At 39.0% G+C, this 16,659-nt stretch overlaps 1 protein-coding gene across 2 annotated transcripts in view; it reads left to right on the top strand.

Annotated features, from left to right (window-relative positions):
- The first annotated feature begins 6,436 nt into the window (after window positions 1–6,436).
- The window catches only part of SDHAF3 (succinate dehydrogenase complex assembly factor 3), a 33,961-nt gene continuing 23,738 nt past the window's right edge, over window positions 6,437–16,659 (top strand). The window contains exons 1-2 of one of the 2 annotated variants that reach the window (XM_063303669.1): window positions 6,437–6,456; window positions 12,301–12,540. In XM_063303669.1, the coding sequence (XP_063159739.1) occupies window positions 12,358–12,540 (183 nt within the window). In that variant the 5' untranslated portion in view covers window positions 6,437–6,456; window positions 12,301–12,357. The other variant, XM_063303668.1, reaches the window with a different exon arrangement.

The raw sequence follows: 16,659 nt of genomic DNA on the forward strand, positions 1-16,659 counted from the left end.
AGCATGGACAGAATATGAAGAATGACTCTTGTAACATTTTCTTCAAAAGATGGGGAGGGGTATAGCCTAGCTCAGTGATGCATTGTATGTTTTGGATGCAGAAGATTTCAGGTTCAATTCCAGGCATTGCCAAATAAAGCCGGGAAAATTCCTGCTTGAAACCTTGAGACGCCTCCGCTAGTCATGACACAATATTCTGCTAGATGGTCTGATTTGGAAGAAGGCAGCTTCCTATGTTCCAGTATTGCTTGTTTATGTATACAAGCACCATCTGTTTGTGAATAACTTGAATTATTTGCCAGTGAGGGAGAAATATATCTGATTCAAACAAAAACCTTCAGGAAAACAAACCAGTTACTTGTACTTTGAACTTTGCTTGACATTATATGTCCTTGACAGTAACAGGATTCAGATTCACAACTGTAAACGTCTTTAGAGGAAAAGGTAAATTTCCAACAGCCTCTGGAAATAAAATGCTTCTTTTTCCTTTCAAACAAATCTATGCGATTGATGAAATACAGAGACTTAAACACTTTTTCAACCAACCTAAAACTGTATTGAACAGATAGTTATAGGCAATACTTGGTTGGCATCATGCAGAGGTTCATTCTGTGTTGCAACTTTGTGTGACACATCCCCTTTGGGATAGTGTCCCATCCTGACAGAAAAAAATATTGCATTGCCCCCTAAGAATGTTGTTAATGTCTCCCTCCATTCATCTACCATTACTTTATTTATTACTTGCAAAGAGACATGAAATGCTCTTTTGTGTCAAAGTAATAAAGTGTGTCCACTAAAATGGAATAGCATAGCAAAAGCCTTCTTTTCTTGAAAATAGTCTCCAAATGTTTGTTTTTGTTTTACCATTGAGATTCATCCTTACCCATCTGTATTATCCCATGATAGGACATTGCTCAGTTGGCTTTGGATGGATCTCACAGCTGAACTTGCAAGATGCACAGACAACTGTTACATCAGTGATTCCCAAACTATCACCCATGGACCATCAGTGTCTGCAGAAGTCCATTAGGTGATTAACCACAGCCCCCTGCATTCACTACCAATCGCCCATCCAGAGCCTCAATCCCCACCTCACATTCACAGGCAGTCAGTTGGGTTGTGAAAAAGGATCAGTGGCTGAAAACTGGTTCATTAAGTGTTAATCTGACAATAGTGAACAGGTCTAGAGTGCAGTTACTGTGCACCCACATGTGTTGTGTGAAGTGGAACTGTAATTTCATACAAGCAATTCCAAAAGGAAAGTACAATGCAATGATGAAAATATAATGGATATCCAAAACTGGGATTTAATTAAACTGGAGATCCACTCATCTCTGGCCTTTTAGTACACAAAGTTTTCTACTGAAGAATGTTCTTGACCAGCAAGCTTGTGCTAAAAGTTTTTCTTATTATGACATGGGTTATATAAAATTATCTGAGTGGTAAATATACTTAATTTTTGATTAATTTTTGATGCAAAATTTAGTTTAAAAAAACCTTTAAAATAGAAGGGATGGGAAGCGTCACATAAATGTAACAATAACCTCCAGGATAACTGCAGCTGTCCCCTTACTATACTGATTCTATAATAAAACAAGGATATTGCAACCTGCACAATACTTATATCAATTATCCTATTCCTAATATCACTGGATCTTCTCTTCAATGCCCTTCCCTCTGCAATCACGGATGATAGACAAAGTAAGAGACCCTTTTCACACAGAAGGTGCCCCTGCACCTCTGGTGAAATTGAAACCTTATCTTGAGGTGCAGATTTTACAAGGAATTGCACACCCAACCAATTCAACTCTTAATAGTCTTCCTGGCCATTCAGACCAAAGGTATTAGGATTTTTTTCTAAAAGGTAAGCACCCTGCAGTGACTTAGTGAATAGCTAAATTCTGTGCCCAAGCCATGAGATTTTGCTCTGCTCATACCAGACTACTGAAGTAGATGATTTACTTAATTGATATTTTAAGCACAGTACTCTCAAATTGTGTTTTATGATCTGGTCTTGGACAATAAAAAATGTTTGTTCATTCATGCAACTATAATCATCATTTTATTCACCAAAAAATGTGAATGCTACTGCATGCTACTAAAAATAAAAAATGTAGAGAGGATGTTTATTTAATTGAGTGGTCACCACATTTTCTGAACATTTATTAGCGGTCCACAATTGCAGAACCTTTGAGAATCCTTCTTATATGCTATGTTTATAATGACTAAACTTTTGTGGAGTATATTTCATCACATGCACGAAAGCCAAAGCCAGAACAAATTCCTCAAGCTTTTAACAAGCTGCTGAATTTCAGCACTGGCCCAACCTAACAGTATGCTGGTATCACTTATTGTGTTAAACTAGGAAAAGGTTGTTGTTGTTGTTCAGTCGTTAAGTCGTGTCCAACCCTTTGTGACCCCATGGACCATAGCACACCAGGCCTTCCTGACCTCCACTGACTCCTGGAGTTTACTCAGATTCACGTTCATTGCATTGGTGACGCTATCTAACCATCTCATCCTCTGCCGTCCCCTTCTCCTTTGGTGGTCTGCTCTAATCTGAATTAATGCAAGAAGAGAGTGCCCATCCAAAGGCTATATTGGCCATTTGTGGAGACATATGGCCTTCCAACTGTTGCCTTATTCTTTTCTGATATGTTGGTCTTTTTTTTTTAATACAAAACCAAGGTACCCACAAGGAAGTCTTTTTTCCTTTTTTGCTTCATGCAGGTTCTAGCACAATGAAGAAAACTTAGAGCAGAACCTCAACACCCTTGCTGAATAGTGAGGCTGAACATGAACAGGAGAATTACCAACTTTCTCTGGTAATCTACTGTGTTTTAGCACAATTGTTATTACTGAACTATTGTGTGGGCAAAGTAGGAATGGACCCACATCCACCATCCCAAACAAAAAGTGGTAGCTGTGAGGAGCTCATTAAAACATAGACACAGCAGAGCAGATAACACTGCTTTAACTTGTCTCCTTTGCTGGCAGTCCCATTTGCATGTACTGACTTGGGTGCACAGTGAAAATCCTGATTTGTGTGTACATCACTGGACTGAAACAGCTATCATGGAGATCATATTACAGTGATTCCTCACAAAGATGTATGACCTACAAGGCTTCTGAAATATGTGCCCTGATCCTGCAACAATGGAGATGAATGAAGGCCAGCCCAAGGCATTTGGTGCTTGAGGCCAAGAACAAGATGAAACTGCTTTCCATTTCATTTACAAAGGCCAACTGGACTGTTCAATGAATCTTGCTTCACCATTACAATGGGATGAGGGCTCCCCTAATCCTGACAGTAGGTAATTTAGTGAGAGAATTTGTGGGACACAATTGTGTCCAAGACAGAGGAACTGCCAGTGAGGGTTACCTTCCAGCACCTGCCATTTGAGGCAGTTGCCTTACTATCCAGTAACATAATCAATTCTGGCATTAGTCAAAAATCTGCTAATAAAGTGCCAGCCTCAAAACCCATTGCTTCTCCAGCTGAGGCATTTTTTGCTGATCTAGGATTGGTACTGAGCTTGTGTATTCTCACAGTATTAGTGTTCTCCTGCAGCCAAGCAGCTTAATTTCCAGCATTAGGGTATAGTTTTGCAATATTAATGCTGGAGCTGCAATATGGGCCGTTTCTAATCAGCGAGAACTCTTAATTTCATCCTGCCTTCCTGCTGTGAAGTCAGGAACTTCAATATTTCACCGTGCTTTTTAAAAATTAAGTGGCTTTCCTAATCTTGCTTTTTAAATTAAATGACCCCTTTGTTTCTCCTTCCTTAAAAAAAGCAACACCACAACAAAGCATTGATAAATATGGAACTGGGGACATGGCTAGATATTGATTTTGACACTCTTCCGTTGGTCAGCTGCTGGTTGGTTCATGGGATGGAACGAACATTGCAAAGAAAGCATTGATGAAGACAGACGCTTCAGAGTTTGGAGGCTTCAGAGAGTTTGGGTGCCTCTGTAGAAGTGCCCCATATCCAGCAAGGCTTAGAAATGGCCCAGGATGACAATTACTATGTAAGTCTAGGATTCATCTCTGGAAAAAGGTGTTATGTATGTCTTCTTGAGCTCCTGGAAGAAAGGTGGACTGTACACCTACAAAACAAACACACAAATAAATAAACTAAGTAACAAAGTATGCACTGAGAAAAACTGAACGTTAGGCAATTACAATCATCTGATTTTCAGCATTATACCCAGGCTTGCTGACTTCTCAAAATATGAGTGAGTTGCACTGTTAGAGCAATGACTCAAAATGTATTTAAAGCCACAGAGGTCAAGTCAGGGCTATATATGGGAGGTGAGCAGAAACCCAGAGCGCTATAGCAGCAGTGTGGTGATCAAAAATAGGCCAAGTCCAGCTTTCCACCTATCCCAAAAAATAAATAAACAAAACATAAATACAGAAGTGTCAGCTGTATGGAAATGCAATGCCAGCATTCTATAATGTTCCCCAGCATTATAACAGAAGCATAGTTCTTAATCCTGGGAGTACAGTGATTTCCCTAACAGTGACTTCTGAAATGGTCTACAATGTACAGTATAGATGTTTTCTAGCAGCTGTACAAGAGGAAACAGAGAGTGAGTGAGATAATTGTTTCATAAAATCAAGTAGTCTTGAAATGGTTCTAAAAATGTTCTTTGTTTAGCTTCAGCAAAGGCTGGGAGAAGGCATTCTCCTGCCCCCAAGTGGCTGTACTGTACAATCCACTGTTTTCACAAGCTCTCATGTATTTCATGCTTAATTCTGGGACATATATACTGTACATAGGGAGAGAGAGAAAGATAGATAATATTTATTTTGGTCAGTGACCAAATAAAACAGAACATATATAAACTAAATACAGCCAAGAAAAAACAAACCAATCAACTATCCACATAACTATCAAAAATGGAGGTGAATATTTGTATGAATGTACTCTTGAGTTCTAATAGTCCACAATATTAAAGTAATTATTTAAATAAGGTATTAGAATAATGGGAGTCAGTATTTCATTCCTATAACTCAAATGGATATTTGCTTCAAGAGAGGAACTTAACCCACTGAAAAGGCAATGCCAGGTTACAGCCTTTAATGTTTATCCTTTGGTTGCACATAAAACTCTGTATTTGCACTAAACATACCAACCTTGTATGTTAGTGCCAAACATTACCTAAATAGCCAGCCTATGATTAAACGTTTGTGTTAAGAGTCAATGGTCTAAAGCAAATCATATTTATATTGGGCACATCATGTATTTCCAGTGTTTTACTCTATCACTATTAAGCCTATACAGTGCACCCAACGTATTTGCCTGCTTCCATTTTCCCAAACAGATCACCATCTCTTATTTGATTTAGCTTTTATCAAACTCAATTTGTGCAGTCAATCAGTTGGAAGTGAAACAGGTAAAAGTCCTTTTCTTCCTTCTCCTCCTGCCTCCCCCTCCCCCACTTCAATTCAAAGGAGAATACCGCTGTGCTGGAGTGACAGGAAACACAAAGAATTCAAAGAATGTAAAAAAATATCACACTTTTTTAAAGGAGGAAGGAAAGGCAGACAACTACGATTTATGAAATGTTCGAGTCAGGTAATTTTAGATCCTAGACAGGACGGCTCTTATCTTCTCCTAGCCATACCTTTGACAGGTGAATAAGCACAATTTTGCTGTGGACAAGAATATAAAGTCAAAACTAAAACATGAGTGTTATATGACCCCAGTTTATAAAATGCTTTTAAAACAAATAGTATTGTGACAAGTATTTGGAGCCCCTTTTGGTCAGCCGCTGATTGACATCAGACTTGTTTGCCTCCACCAGCTGTTAGGTTCTTTGCCCCTCTCCTCCTCTGTGGGGCCTGGATCTTTGGCCACAGGCCCTGCCCCACTAAATGCTTGGGATGCAGAGGGATGTTTCTACAATCAACATGTGGTGGTGGTGGTTCCACCGTCTTCAACATGGAGTTTCACTTTTTCACGGAGTTACCATCTATCTTAGTGTTTCTCAACCTTAGCAGCTTTAAGATTTGTGGGCTTCAACTTCCCAAGCTGGCTGGGGAATTCTGGGAGTTGAAGCCCACAAATCTTAAAGTTGCCACGGTTGAGAAATACTGATCTATCAGTTTTGTGAGGCCCGAACCACTAACCCCGCGTGTAGGAACGGGTGTCACGCCCGCGCACGTGTTGGATTTCGCAAGGCCTTGGGAGGGCAGCTGTCGGAGGACGTGGACCCGGCCAAGCAAGGGTGGGCCGGCGTTAGCCTCCTTTGCCGCCTGGACGCACAGGAAACGCGCTCTTCCGCTCCGCGGCTCAGTTTCTCAGCAGGCTGAGCTTCTTGGAAGGGCCGAGCCGCCGAGCCTGAGCATGGGCCACGCACGTTTCCTTCGGTTTTCCCGGACTCCGGGCTCCTAAGGGAGGAGGGAACGGAGTCCGCTCGGCCCAGCTTGGGGCGGAACACGGCGAGGTGCGGCCTTCCGGTGCTCCCGGCTGAACCCGCCGATGCCCAGCGCTCCGCGGTTTGTGGCCCGGCGGCGGCCATCGCCGCTACCCCTGCTCTTCTCTCCTCGGTTCTGGGCAGCCCCCTTCAGCCGGGCGGAGACTAGGAAGCGCTCCGGGACTCGCTCGGCGTCTTCCCGGTCTCAACGTCAGGTAGCCGAGCAGCGCCGCTCTCGGTCTGTAGCATCCCCCTCACTCCTTTCCGCTTGGGCAGCGAGCGGTGCACCTCGCCGGGCAGACCTCCCTGGGGCGACGGAGCCTTGAAGGCGCGTTCTGGATTTGCGGGGTGTGGGGCATATAGTTGGAACAACTGACACGGGTCAGATTGCCCTCGCCCCTGTATCTCTTGTCCAAAATAGATGGATAGATGTGTGTGTGTGTGTGTGTATGTATACACACACACGCGCGCGCGCACACATATATCTATGTATGTGTATATGTTTGTGTATGTGATTGATTATGTGCCATCAAGTTGATGTCAACTCCTAGTGACCACATAGATAGCTTTTCTCCATGGCAATGTGCCCCTAACCTGTTCTTTCAAGCCTCCCGACACCAATAGGTGCGCCCATCCACCTTGCTGCTGGTCGGCCTCAACTCTTTCCCTCCACCTTTCCCAGTTTGATGACCTGTTTGTCTTCTTGGCTGTCCAGAGTATTCTCAGGAGTCTTCTCCAACAATATTTATGTACATGTGTATATAGATGGATGGATGGCCTGTGTGTGTGTGTATGTAGGTGTCCGTATGTGAATGGCTCTATGGGACCCTGGCTGCCTTATGCAGTGAGATTACCCATATCTGCTTAGATGTGAGTACCACTGAGATCAATGCGACTTGTAGGCAGATGCAAAGTATTGCAGTATTTGGCCTGGGTCACATTACCCACAAAGCATAATGTAGTTTGCTTGTTGTGTAGTGTATGAGCTGATTCCAGCCATTGTGAATGGCAATTAGGATGTTGTGTGCCATCATCCAGTTATACTTTATTCAAGATTTTGGGTGCTTCCAGATGAACAGCTCTTAGTGCTCCCAGGTTCTGTCTTTTTCTTACTAGGAAAAATGGTGGAAGAAGTTGTTGGGAAATAAAGATGGATTATAAGCCCAAAACAGTTTCATAAGAACTCCTCCATCCTGTGCAGTGTAGTCAGTGAGACCTTATCTGGAAGCCCCCTTTGTTAGTCCAGTCTAAGATGAACTATAGAAATTATTTTTTCATTCTTTATTTTAGAAGAGTACAAAGTATAGGCAAAATACCAAGATAAATTAAACAATCCTTACAGTTAAAAATAATAATAATAATAAAAACAGAAAAAGAAAAGAGAGGAGAAAAAAGGAAAACAAACAAAAAAGAAATATCTACCTTATATATTAAACTTATAAGTAGTCACTGGTTTACTAGAAATACTTTATTTATTTGATTTGTATAGTTCCCATCTCAGTATAATCAGATACAAAATAGTATTGTAAAATAGCATAAAATCTTGCCAAAGAAGAACATATTACTTTATCATTTGATTGATACTGCCTTTTCCAGGATGGATAAGTTACACATTTCCAAAAGCCAGTCTTTAACATCTGGAATAATATCACTTTTCCAATTTTTCAGCCAGTGCCCCCCCCCTTCCTGCACAGTACAACCATAATTCCTTTTTTTTAAAAAAGAACTTTATTAGTTTTCAAAGTATAGCTAAAATACAAAATAAAAAAATATAGAACAGCTAGAATATAGAACTAAAGAAAAAAGAAAAAACCTAAAGTACAAATCAACAGGAAACAGTAAGTGACTTCTGACTTTCTCCAATACAGATATAGATAAATTTACAAATACAATCTCTTACCATTAGTTAAACCATAGTAACGTTATTTCTATCAAAACAAACCATTTAATCACTAAAACCCAAAATCAAAACTTCATTTTTTTCCAACACAAGCAAGTAATCTAAAAGTGGTTGCCAAGTAGAGATAAATTCAGAAACAGTATTTTCTCTTATTAAAGCTGTTAACTTAGCCATTTGAGCCAAATCCACTAATTTAATAATCCAATCCTCCACTGTAGGTATTTGTGAATCTTGCCATTGTTGTGCATATAAAAGTCTTGCAGCTGTAATCATATATAAAAGCAAAATTCCATATTTTTCTCTAGCTCCTTCTCCATCAAATCCAAGAGGAACAGTACTGTGTGTGTGTGTGTGTTTGTATGTTCACTTTGAGAATCTTTTGAATAATAGTACATATTTGGTCCCAAAACTTTTTAGCCTTCTCACAGGTCCACCAAAGGTGATAAAAAGTTCCTTCACCCTGTAAACATTACCAACAAATATTCGTTACGCCATTATACATTTCTGACAACTTATCAGTTGTTAAATACCAATGATACATCATTTTTATAAAAATTCTCTTTTAAATTATAATTCAGAGTGAATTTCAAACTTTTGTTCCACATATTTACCCATTGCTCCAATGTATTCAGTTACAAAGCCATGAGTTGAAATTGAAAGTCTTTAGCGTTTAGAAACAGTGTTTAGAAACAGTAGCCAATCACAACTTGAAAAAAGTAAACACAACAGTACTTTCCACAGCATCTAAAAATAGTTAGATCTCAAATCCAACAAAATCTTTTATTTGAAAAAGTCTTTTCTTTAAAAATAGAAAGCAACAATAAAAAAATAATCACAGCTTTTATTCCCTTAAAAAGAACTTTAATAAAACAGTATAACTTTCAGGTTCCTTGCTCGAATTTTAATCCTTTAAAGCAGTTAAGACATATTAAAAAATATGCCAAAAATAATGACAGGTCAACCAAGAGAAATAGTACTGGAGACAGCCTTTTAAAATTCAGTAGTTGTAAAGTAAAAAAAGGTGATTTTAGAAGTGGGGTGGTTGGAGTTAGTGTCTGTTAAATGGCTTCATCACGGCTTGGACAAGATGGTGATCCTGTCTCTCAGCTGTTCACTCACCGTTCGGTTGCTGAAACGCCATTTTGCAATCCTCCAGTAAAGAGCAGCTGTCCAGAGGGCATGAGGAAGGATTCCTTGGATTCTCCTTTCCTGGAGAATACTTTGGGGCTAGAGATCTTACCTGAGCCACCAGATAAACGCCACGTTGTCAATCGCAGCCCTGGAGTTCAGCTAGGACAATCCCTCCACCATTAATCCACCACCAGAAGTGTGTAATTCCTCATGGACAGTCAGATTCCAAAACTTTGATATATAATTCAAGAGCACATTAACATCTTTAACATTTAAATATTTCCTCATAAATCTACCTATATATATTGAAATACTATTCCAGAAAATTCCCTTCTCTTCATTTTAATTAAGGTGAAGATATTTATATAGTTAATAGTCCACACTAAGCCAGAGGTTCCTGAACTATCAATTCACGGCGCCTTTAGTGTTGCAAAGATATGACGTCGCAAGTGGACATTGCAAAACACAGCTTCGTAAATGGATGTTGAAGAAATGTCAAATATCCTGCAGTGCCCCTGTGAGTTCACTGCAGTGCCCTGGAGTGCCGCAGCTCATAATTTGGGAACCACAGTACTAAACTATTCTAATATGGTCAATCATGGTCATAATGAAAGCAGTGTATGTGTTCCTAATGCAAAAGACAAACTTTTACCACGATTTAATCAGTTCCATAAATTATTGTGTACAGTTGTATGGCTACTCTGGATACTGTTAAGGATAATGTAGGGTCTTATATGTTCAGCAGTACTGTCAAATTTGAAGGGCTTTGGACAAAGCACCTTGAGCCTTTTATGCTTCCTGTCAACATCACCACTTCCTCTCCCTCCTCCTTTTCTTTCACAGTATGATGTTCTGGTTGAGCAGTGAGATGCTTTCTTAACATTGGAGCTCATTGGGGACTTCTGTAGCCAGTCTCCACCCCAGATCTGAGCCCCATAGATGAGACTTAATAGTGGCATGGGTTACATAGTCTTATGTATTACTAGGGTGGCACCCCATAAGACCAAAGTACTATTTTACATGTTGGATTATGTCACAAATAGGCAGTTCACACCAAAACCTAGCTGTTTTAAATATCAGTAATATAATAGCATCTACAGCAATCCAGACTACAGCTAGAATGTTCTCTCATTTGAAAATGATGGCTGTGAACATGCAATATGTTAACGAAGTATTAACCATAATTCACTGAACCATGTTCACCCCAATTCCATGAGGCTGGACGATTTATTGAGCCACAACTAGAGAATGGTAACTTAGCTGATGTCTCACTCTTCTGTCATCTGATTCCACTTCTTCTCTGGTGCTCCAGGGTTCAAATCTAGATATCTTGAATGTTCCTAGAACTGCATGAACATGACCTGAGTTCTCAACAGATATTCCATTTCTAGAATGGAAGGTATCAGACTTCAAATGAACCTTGTATCACTACAACACAGTAGATATGTGCCTTTGTTTGTTAATGTTCAGATTATCTTTGTGTAGGACTTCCATCATGCTGACTGAAAATTCCCAACAAAATCCTGATGCATTTAGAAGGCATCAGCTTGGAAAGCACTTCTGTATCTTTCTAATGCTGCATTTTAGATCAATATGTCGTATTTAGGAAATTGCCTCTTCTATGTTGGCACTGAGCAAAATTTGAGAAGTACAGTGTAACCTTACACCAGGCAGGGAGCTTATAGACTACACTTTGGTCTTAGTGGGTTACTGAGAAATAAGTAATGTGAGAAGGGAAGTTTGATGATTTAGAGAATACATATGATAAAGTGCATAGGCTTGAGTGATTGAATGTTTTGTATGAATATGAAGTATAGTAGAAAGATGGTTTCTAAGTAAGGTAAGAGTGGTATATGATGAAAGTAAAGCATGCATGAGAATAAATGGAATGCTAAGTTCAACAGGGACTAGGACGACAACATGTAATGTTCCATTCATTATTTAATGTATTTATGGATAGAAATATGAGGAATGTTTGTGGAGAAGTTAGAAGAGTGTTCATTACATGAATGTATGTATACTTTTATATGCAGACAATGCTGTATTACCTAGATGTGCAATGAATGTTTGATGCAATGAGGCATATGGATCTGAAAATTAATGTGTCAAAGATAAAGGTGAATTGTTCTAGTGGTTACTGTGCTGGGCTAGAAACCAGAAGTCTGTGAGTTCTAGTCCCTCCTTAGGCATGAGGGCCGGCTGGGTGACCTTGGGCCAGTCCCTCTCTCTCAGCCCAATTCACCTCACAGGGTTGTTGTTGTGGGGAAAAGAGGAGGAGGGAGTAGTAGGTATGTTCGCCACCTTGAGTTATTTATAAAAATAAAGGCAGGATAAAAAATTAATAATAATAATAACAACAACAACAACAACAACAACAATGGTAGTTGCCTTTGACAGAAAATAGAGTGAATGAGATAAAGTGTATGGTGTTGATATTAACTTTATTTCCTTTCCTTTTTCTTAACTCATGTCTTTAATTTCTTTTGCTTATTATTTGTATGTATGTAAATAGGGATAATTTGATTATTCCACATGTGTATAATGATCTTCTCTCCCCATCACATGAAGAATTACAGTTTAGTGGCAATTTTCTAACAGCTGGGGAGGCCAGACTCAAAATTTTCTGAGGGTGAATGTGGTGCTGTTTTTCTATGTCTTCCATCCTTTTTGTCTATGTAGGTTACAGAGATTATCTTTGGCATTGAAAGCATCCTCAAAGTCCCATACATTCCACTCCCAGCTGCATCTATTTTACACCCATCACAAGCACTGTAGTGGCATTTAACTAAGTGGCTGCACCACTTCTGCTATCTGACTTACTTATTTTTAAATTGTTTCCCTAGAACAAATACTGAAGCAAACAGCAACAGCATATAATCCAATGCTCTTTTTTGAGTGTTATGTCGGGCAATATAAGCCATCATGTGTTCCGAGTGAGGACTCTGTACAAAAAGATCCTTCAACTTCACCGTGTGTTGCCACTGGAACTGAAAGCTTTGGGAGATCAATATGTGAAAGATGAATTCAGGCGGCACAAATCAATCAGTCTTCAGGAGGCCCAGCACTTCCTACAGGAGTGGGAGGCAAGTGACGTCTTCTGTATTTGGAGTTACCTTGCTTTAATTTTGGTGCTTTGGACTGCTGCTAGATACAGAGTATCAATCTCTCATGGTTTGCACCCCAAAGGCCATATGCAATTCCCCCAGACGCCCCCTGAACTCCTTAAAAAGTTGCCATTGGATTGAAATACTTAATACAGCCTTTCTCAATCTTTTTGACCCTGGAGGAATCCTTGACATATTTTTCACCCCTGCACATTCAAGCTCAAATATAGGCCAGAAGTTACAAAATTATTGTATTTGTTTCATGTGTAGGCCTGTATATATGTGTTAACAGTGTTCTTAAACTAAAAATAAAGAATGAAACTTACCTCTTTAATGTCAAGTTGCCCGAATTTGAAATAATTTTTAAAATAAATCATGATCTCCCAGGGAACCCCTAGTGACCTCTCGCAGAACCCTAGGATTCCACGGAACCCTGATTGAGAAACCTTGACTTAATATGACCAAAGTAGAAAATTGTTAAATGCATGCCAAGTAATCATGCTACTTGTATTTAATAGTTAAAATAATTTTAATTAAGTTTAAAACAAAATAAATCAAATGATGGTTCACCAACTTATTTATTTTGGACATTTTGGACCTGTAGTGCAGCTCTTGGTATATTATTTAAGGTCAAATGTGGCCCTTTGCCCCAAAAAGATTGTACATCCCTTATCTATATTATTTAGTCTTTCTGGTACTCCTAAATTAAAATAATGTCAAATGTTTTTTGTTTGCTCTATAAGTAATATACGGTATGTTGCAGCACAAGCTTGATTTGTTTTTCTTTTGTAATTAGGACAAGAGTTGACAAAGGTCAGTTGTCATAAACAAGTAACTACTAAATAGGGTTTGGCTTTGGATATCTGCAGGGGTAGAAAATCTTAAAGGATTCTTGCATGCTATGTGGAATTTACTGATGATTCTTTTGAAACTCTGATTGATACTAGAATGGGGAAATCACTGGGGGGTAGACATGACTACTTTTAAACAACTGCTGTTAGTCACAAAGAGCCAGTTTTTTGGTTCTCCTTGAGAGCTTAGGACAGTGAAATGCCTTGGCAGACAGCTGGATCATGGAGAGAAACCAGGGCTGAACCTGACTGAACAGACTGGATCTCTTCTTTATTGTACAGTTGTACAATTTTAGATGGATATGCAGCTATTACACAAATTTGTTTCATTCTTGATGTATACCTGTTCTTTCAGTACCCACAGTAAGCATTTTGGATTCATAGGAATGGGGAAGATTCCTTTAATGTCCTGGGACAAACACGATGCTCGGAGTGGGTTGCGTTGAATTGAGCCTTTTTCTCTACATGGCATAATTATTTGCTTAATCATAGTTTGTTAAATAACCACAATTGGCTGGGCTTATGTCATGTCAGCCATAAACTTAATTTATTCTGGTTGAATAATGATAAAAACAAGTTGTGGAACCAAGGGAAATAGTGAGCTGGATGTATTCAAGCAGAGGCTGGACAAACAATCTGGCAGGGGTGCTTTAATTGGATTCTAGTATTAAAGAGGAAGTCGGACTCAGAGGCCTAAATGACTCTTTGAAATCTATGTTTCTATGATAGTTTAAACAAGTCACATGTTGGCTGAGTTCAAACAAGTTGCACGATGGCATGATGTAATAGGTGAACCCAACCTGGATAGAGGCCGTAGATTATTTCAACAAAGAACACTAATTACAGGGTATGCCCTCTCACTGTCATCCATCTGGTTCCTTTCTCTGTGATTTATCGAAGTGGTTTCTATGCTAGTTTCTAAAAGCTTCTTTCTATGTGTCAGATTATTAATTCCTCTTATGAAAACCATAGGAGGATAATGTACAAACAACATGTCTTGTTTTGGAGAAACTACAGCTCTTCAGCTAGATCTAATCAGCTTTATCAATGATCAACATATCCTTTTCCAAGTTTAATAAATCCTTATAAAGAGGCTGTATCAGTGGTTTGCTCTGATATTACTTAGGAACTTTATTGAATTAATCATTTAATCCGGCCATTAAAAAAGCCAATACTCTAATAACTGAGCATTGTAGAAATAAATAATAATGATTAAGCATTATGCTTGAGTTTCTGTCTTGAACGAACATAGCATACTTTTGGTAACAGTACCGGATAGAGCAAAATTCTCTGTGGAAACAGAGTCACATAAATTCATTAGGAAGTCATTGCAATTGTACTTGGTTGGCTTACATGTAAGCATGTATAGGATGTGGTATTAAAATCTGACCTATTGAATTCTTCCATTAATCTTGTAGACCAAGAATGGGCAATCTTATGGTGGCCAAGGGTTTCACGCCAACATTTTGGGAAGAGTTGAGGAGTGGTTTGAGGTGGAATGTGGAGGCTTTTCTTCATTTTTTAAAGTGATAATACACTTATTTTAAGGCTTATACTGTAGCTTCCTCTGTTTCTTCCCTTAAAATGATGGGAAGCTCTGCCATTGTTTTTAGCAATTGCTGGCTTCAGTGGTTGCAAAATCTTTTTTGGACCACATGATGCCCTGGGGGTGCAAGTTACCTAGCACTATTCTATACCAGGGGAGGGAAACTTTTATTTGCTGAGGGCCACATCCCCACACAGGTACTCCATTGAGGGCTGTATATGGTTGAAACTAGAGCCAAAAGTATATGGAGAAATAACATTCTCTCTCTGAAATCTTTTTCTCCTCTTGTCTGTCTCCCAAACAGCAGGCTGCATGAAGGAAATTGCAGATATTTCTTACCAGAGGCCGAGACTGACCTTTTGAAAGAGCTTTTGAAATTTAGTCTAAGAGCTGTATGAAAGTAGACTGAAGGCAGCAAGACACATATCCATCTTACAGCCCTTCATGTTGCACAAATCATTTTTAAAGATATGTAAGCTTACCCTCTCCTAGATGTAATCAAGAAGCAGTTCTCTCAAAGAGAGTTGCTTAGATCAATCAGTGAAACTGACCTGGAAGTTCTTACAGGATCACAGAATATTATTGGTGTCCCTTTGATCTTGATGTTATAAAGATGGCTTATTAAGCCAAGATATACAAACCTTCTGCCAGTATATAAGTCCCTTCTCTCTTTCTTTTGATGTGAATCATCACTGAAGCAGGAAATCTTCAATTAGCCCAGGTTTCTTATTTTGTCTAAACTAGGAAACTAAGGTTATATGCTTTGGAACTATGATTTGAGGTAACTTTCTTGCTTATTCCAAAGCTTATAACTGGAGCTTTCCTGTCTAGAAGAAATGGGAAAATACAGTTAATTAGAAGCTTCCCAGTTTAATTACAGCTTGTTTATTTACATAAATAATTGAAATGCTCCTGCATATTTTGGCTTCATTAAAAAATTATGATTGTCCATACCAGCTCGTTATGTTGGTTTGGTGGGTCTTCTTTGTGCTTCCGTTTTTTGTCCAAAGCTGGCTGCTTGTATCCAGTCCATGCTGGTCAGCCCTTATGCCCCAGTTTCAGGCTGTATTGTGGGTCTGGCTCCTGAGATATATGCAATTCCAGGTTCAAGATTACCATAGTTTCACTATAATATACTGTGTAATGAACTGGCATGAATTTAGATATAATTACCTATAACTACAGTTACAGAAATCTTTCTCCCATGCTCAAACTAACCCTCTGTAATTACTAGGTAAGGAGGTCAGTAGTGCATCTGTTCAGAAAAAGGAAAGGCAAAGCAGTAGTAAATGTCTGTTGTATGTTACTGTGGAATATTTCAGATTTCAGCCTTCCCAACTCAGTGCTCTCCAGATGCCTTTTATTATAAGACATAAAATACAGTACAAAGCAATAAAGACATTAACACTGAAATGTAATTAAAACAGATTTTAATATGAGAAGCCCAGAAATTATTTTATCTGCAAAAATGTGCTGAAGGAAAGAAACTGAGATAAGTTATAAAGTTCTCTCATTCATAGCATTCCTTTTTGTTTTTCAAAAAATCATTATGTTTACATTTAAAACAATAGATGCTGGAAACTTTTTTCCAGGAATCTGATGCTATCCTGATTGAGAGTTCTAGACAAAGACAAATACGTTATCTCAGTACTGTTCTTAAGCAACTGAAGGAGTTCCACAACCTGGTTTGTTTCAGATCTG

The sequence above is a fragment of the Candoia aspera genome, chromosome 4, assembly GCF_035149785.1.
Source record: "Candoia aspera isolate rCanAsp1 chromosome 4, rCanAsp1.hap2, whole genome shotgun sequence".
In the NCBI taxonomy this organism is placed as follows: Eukaryota; Metazoa; Chordata; class Lepidosauria; order Squamata; family Boidae; genus Candoia; species Candoia aspera.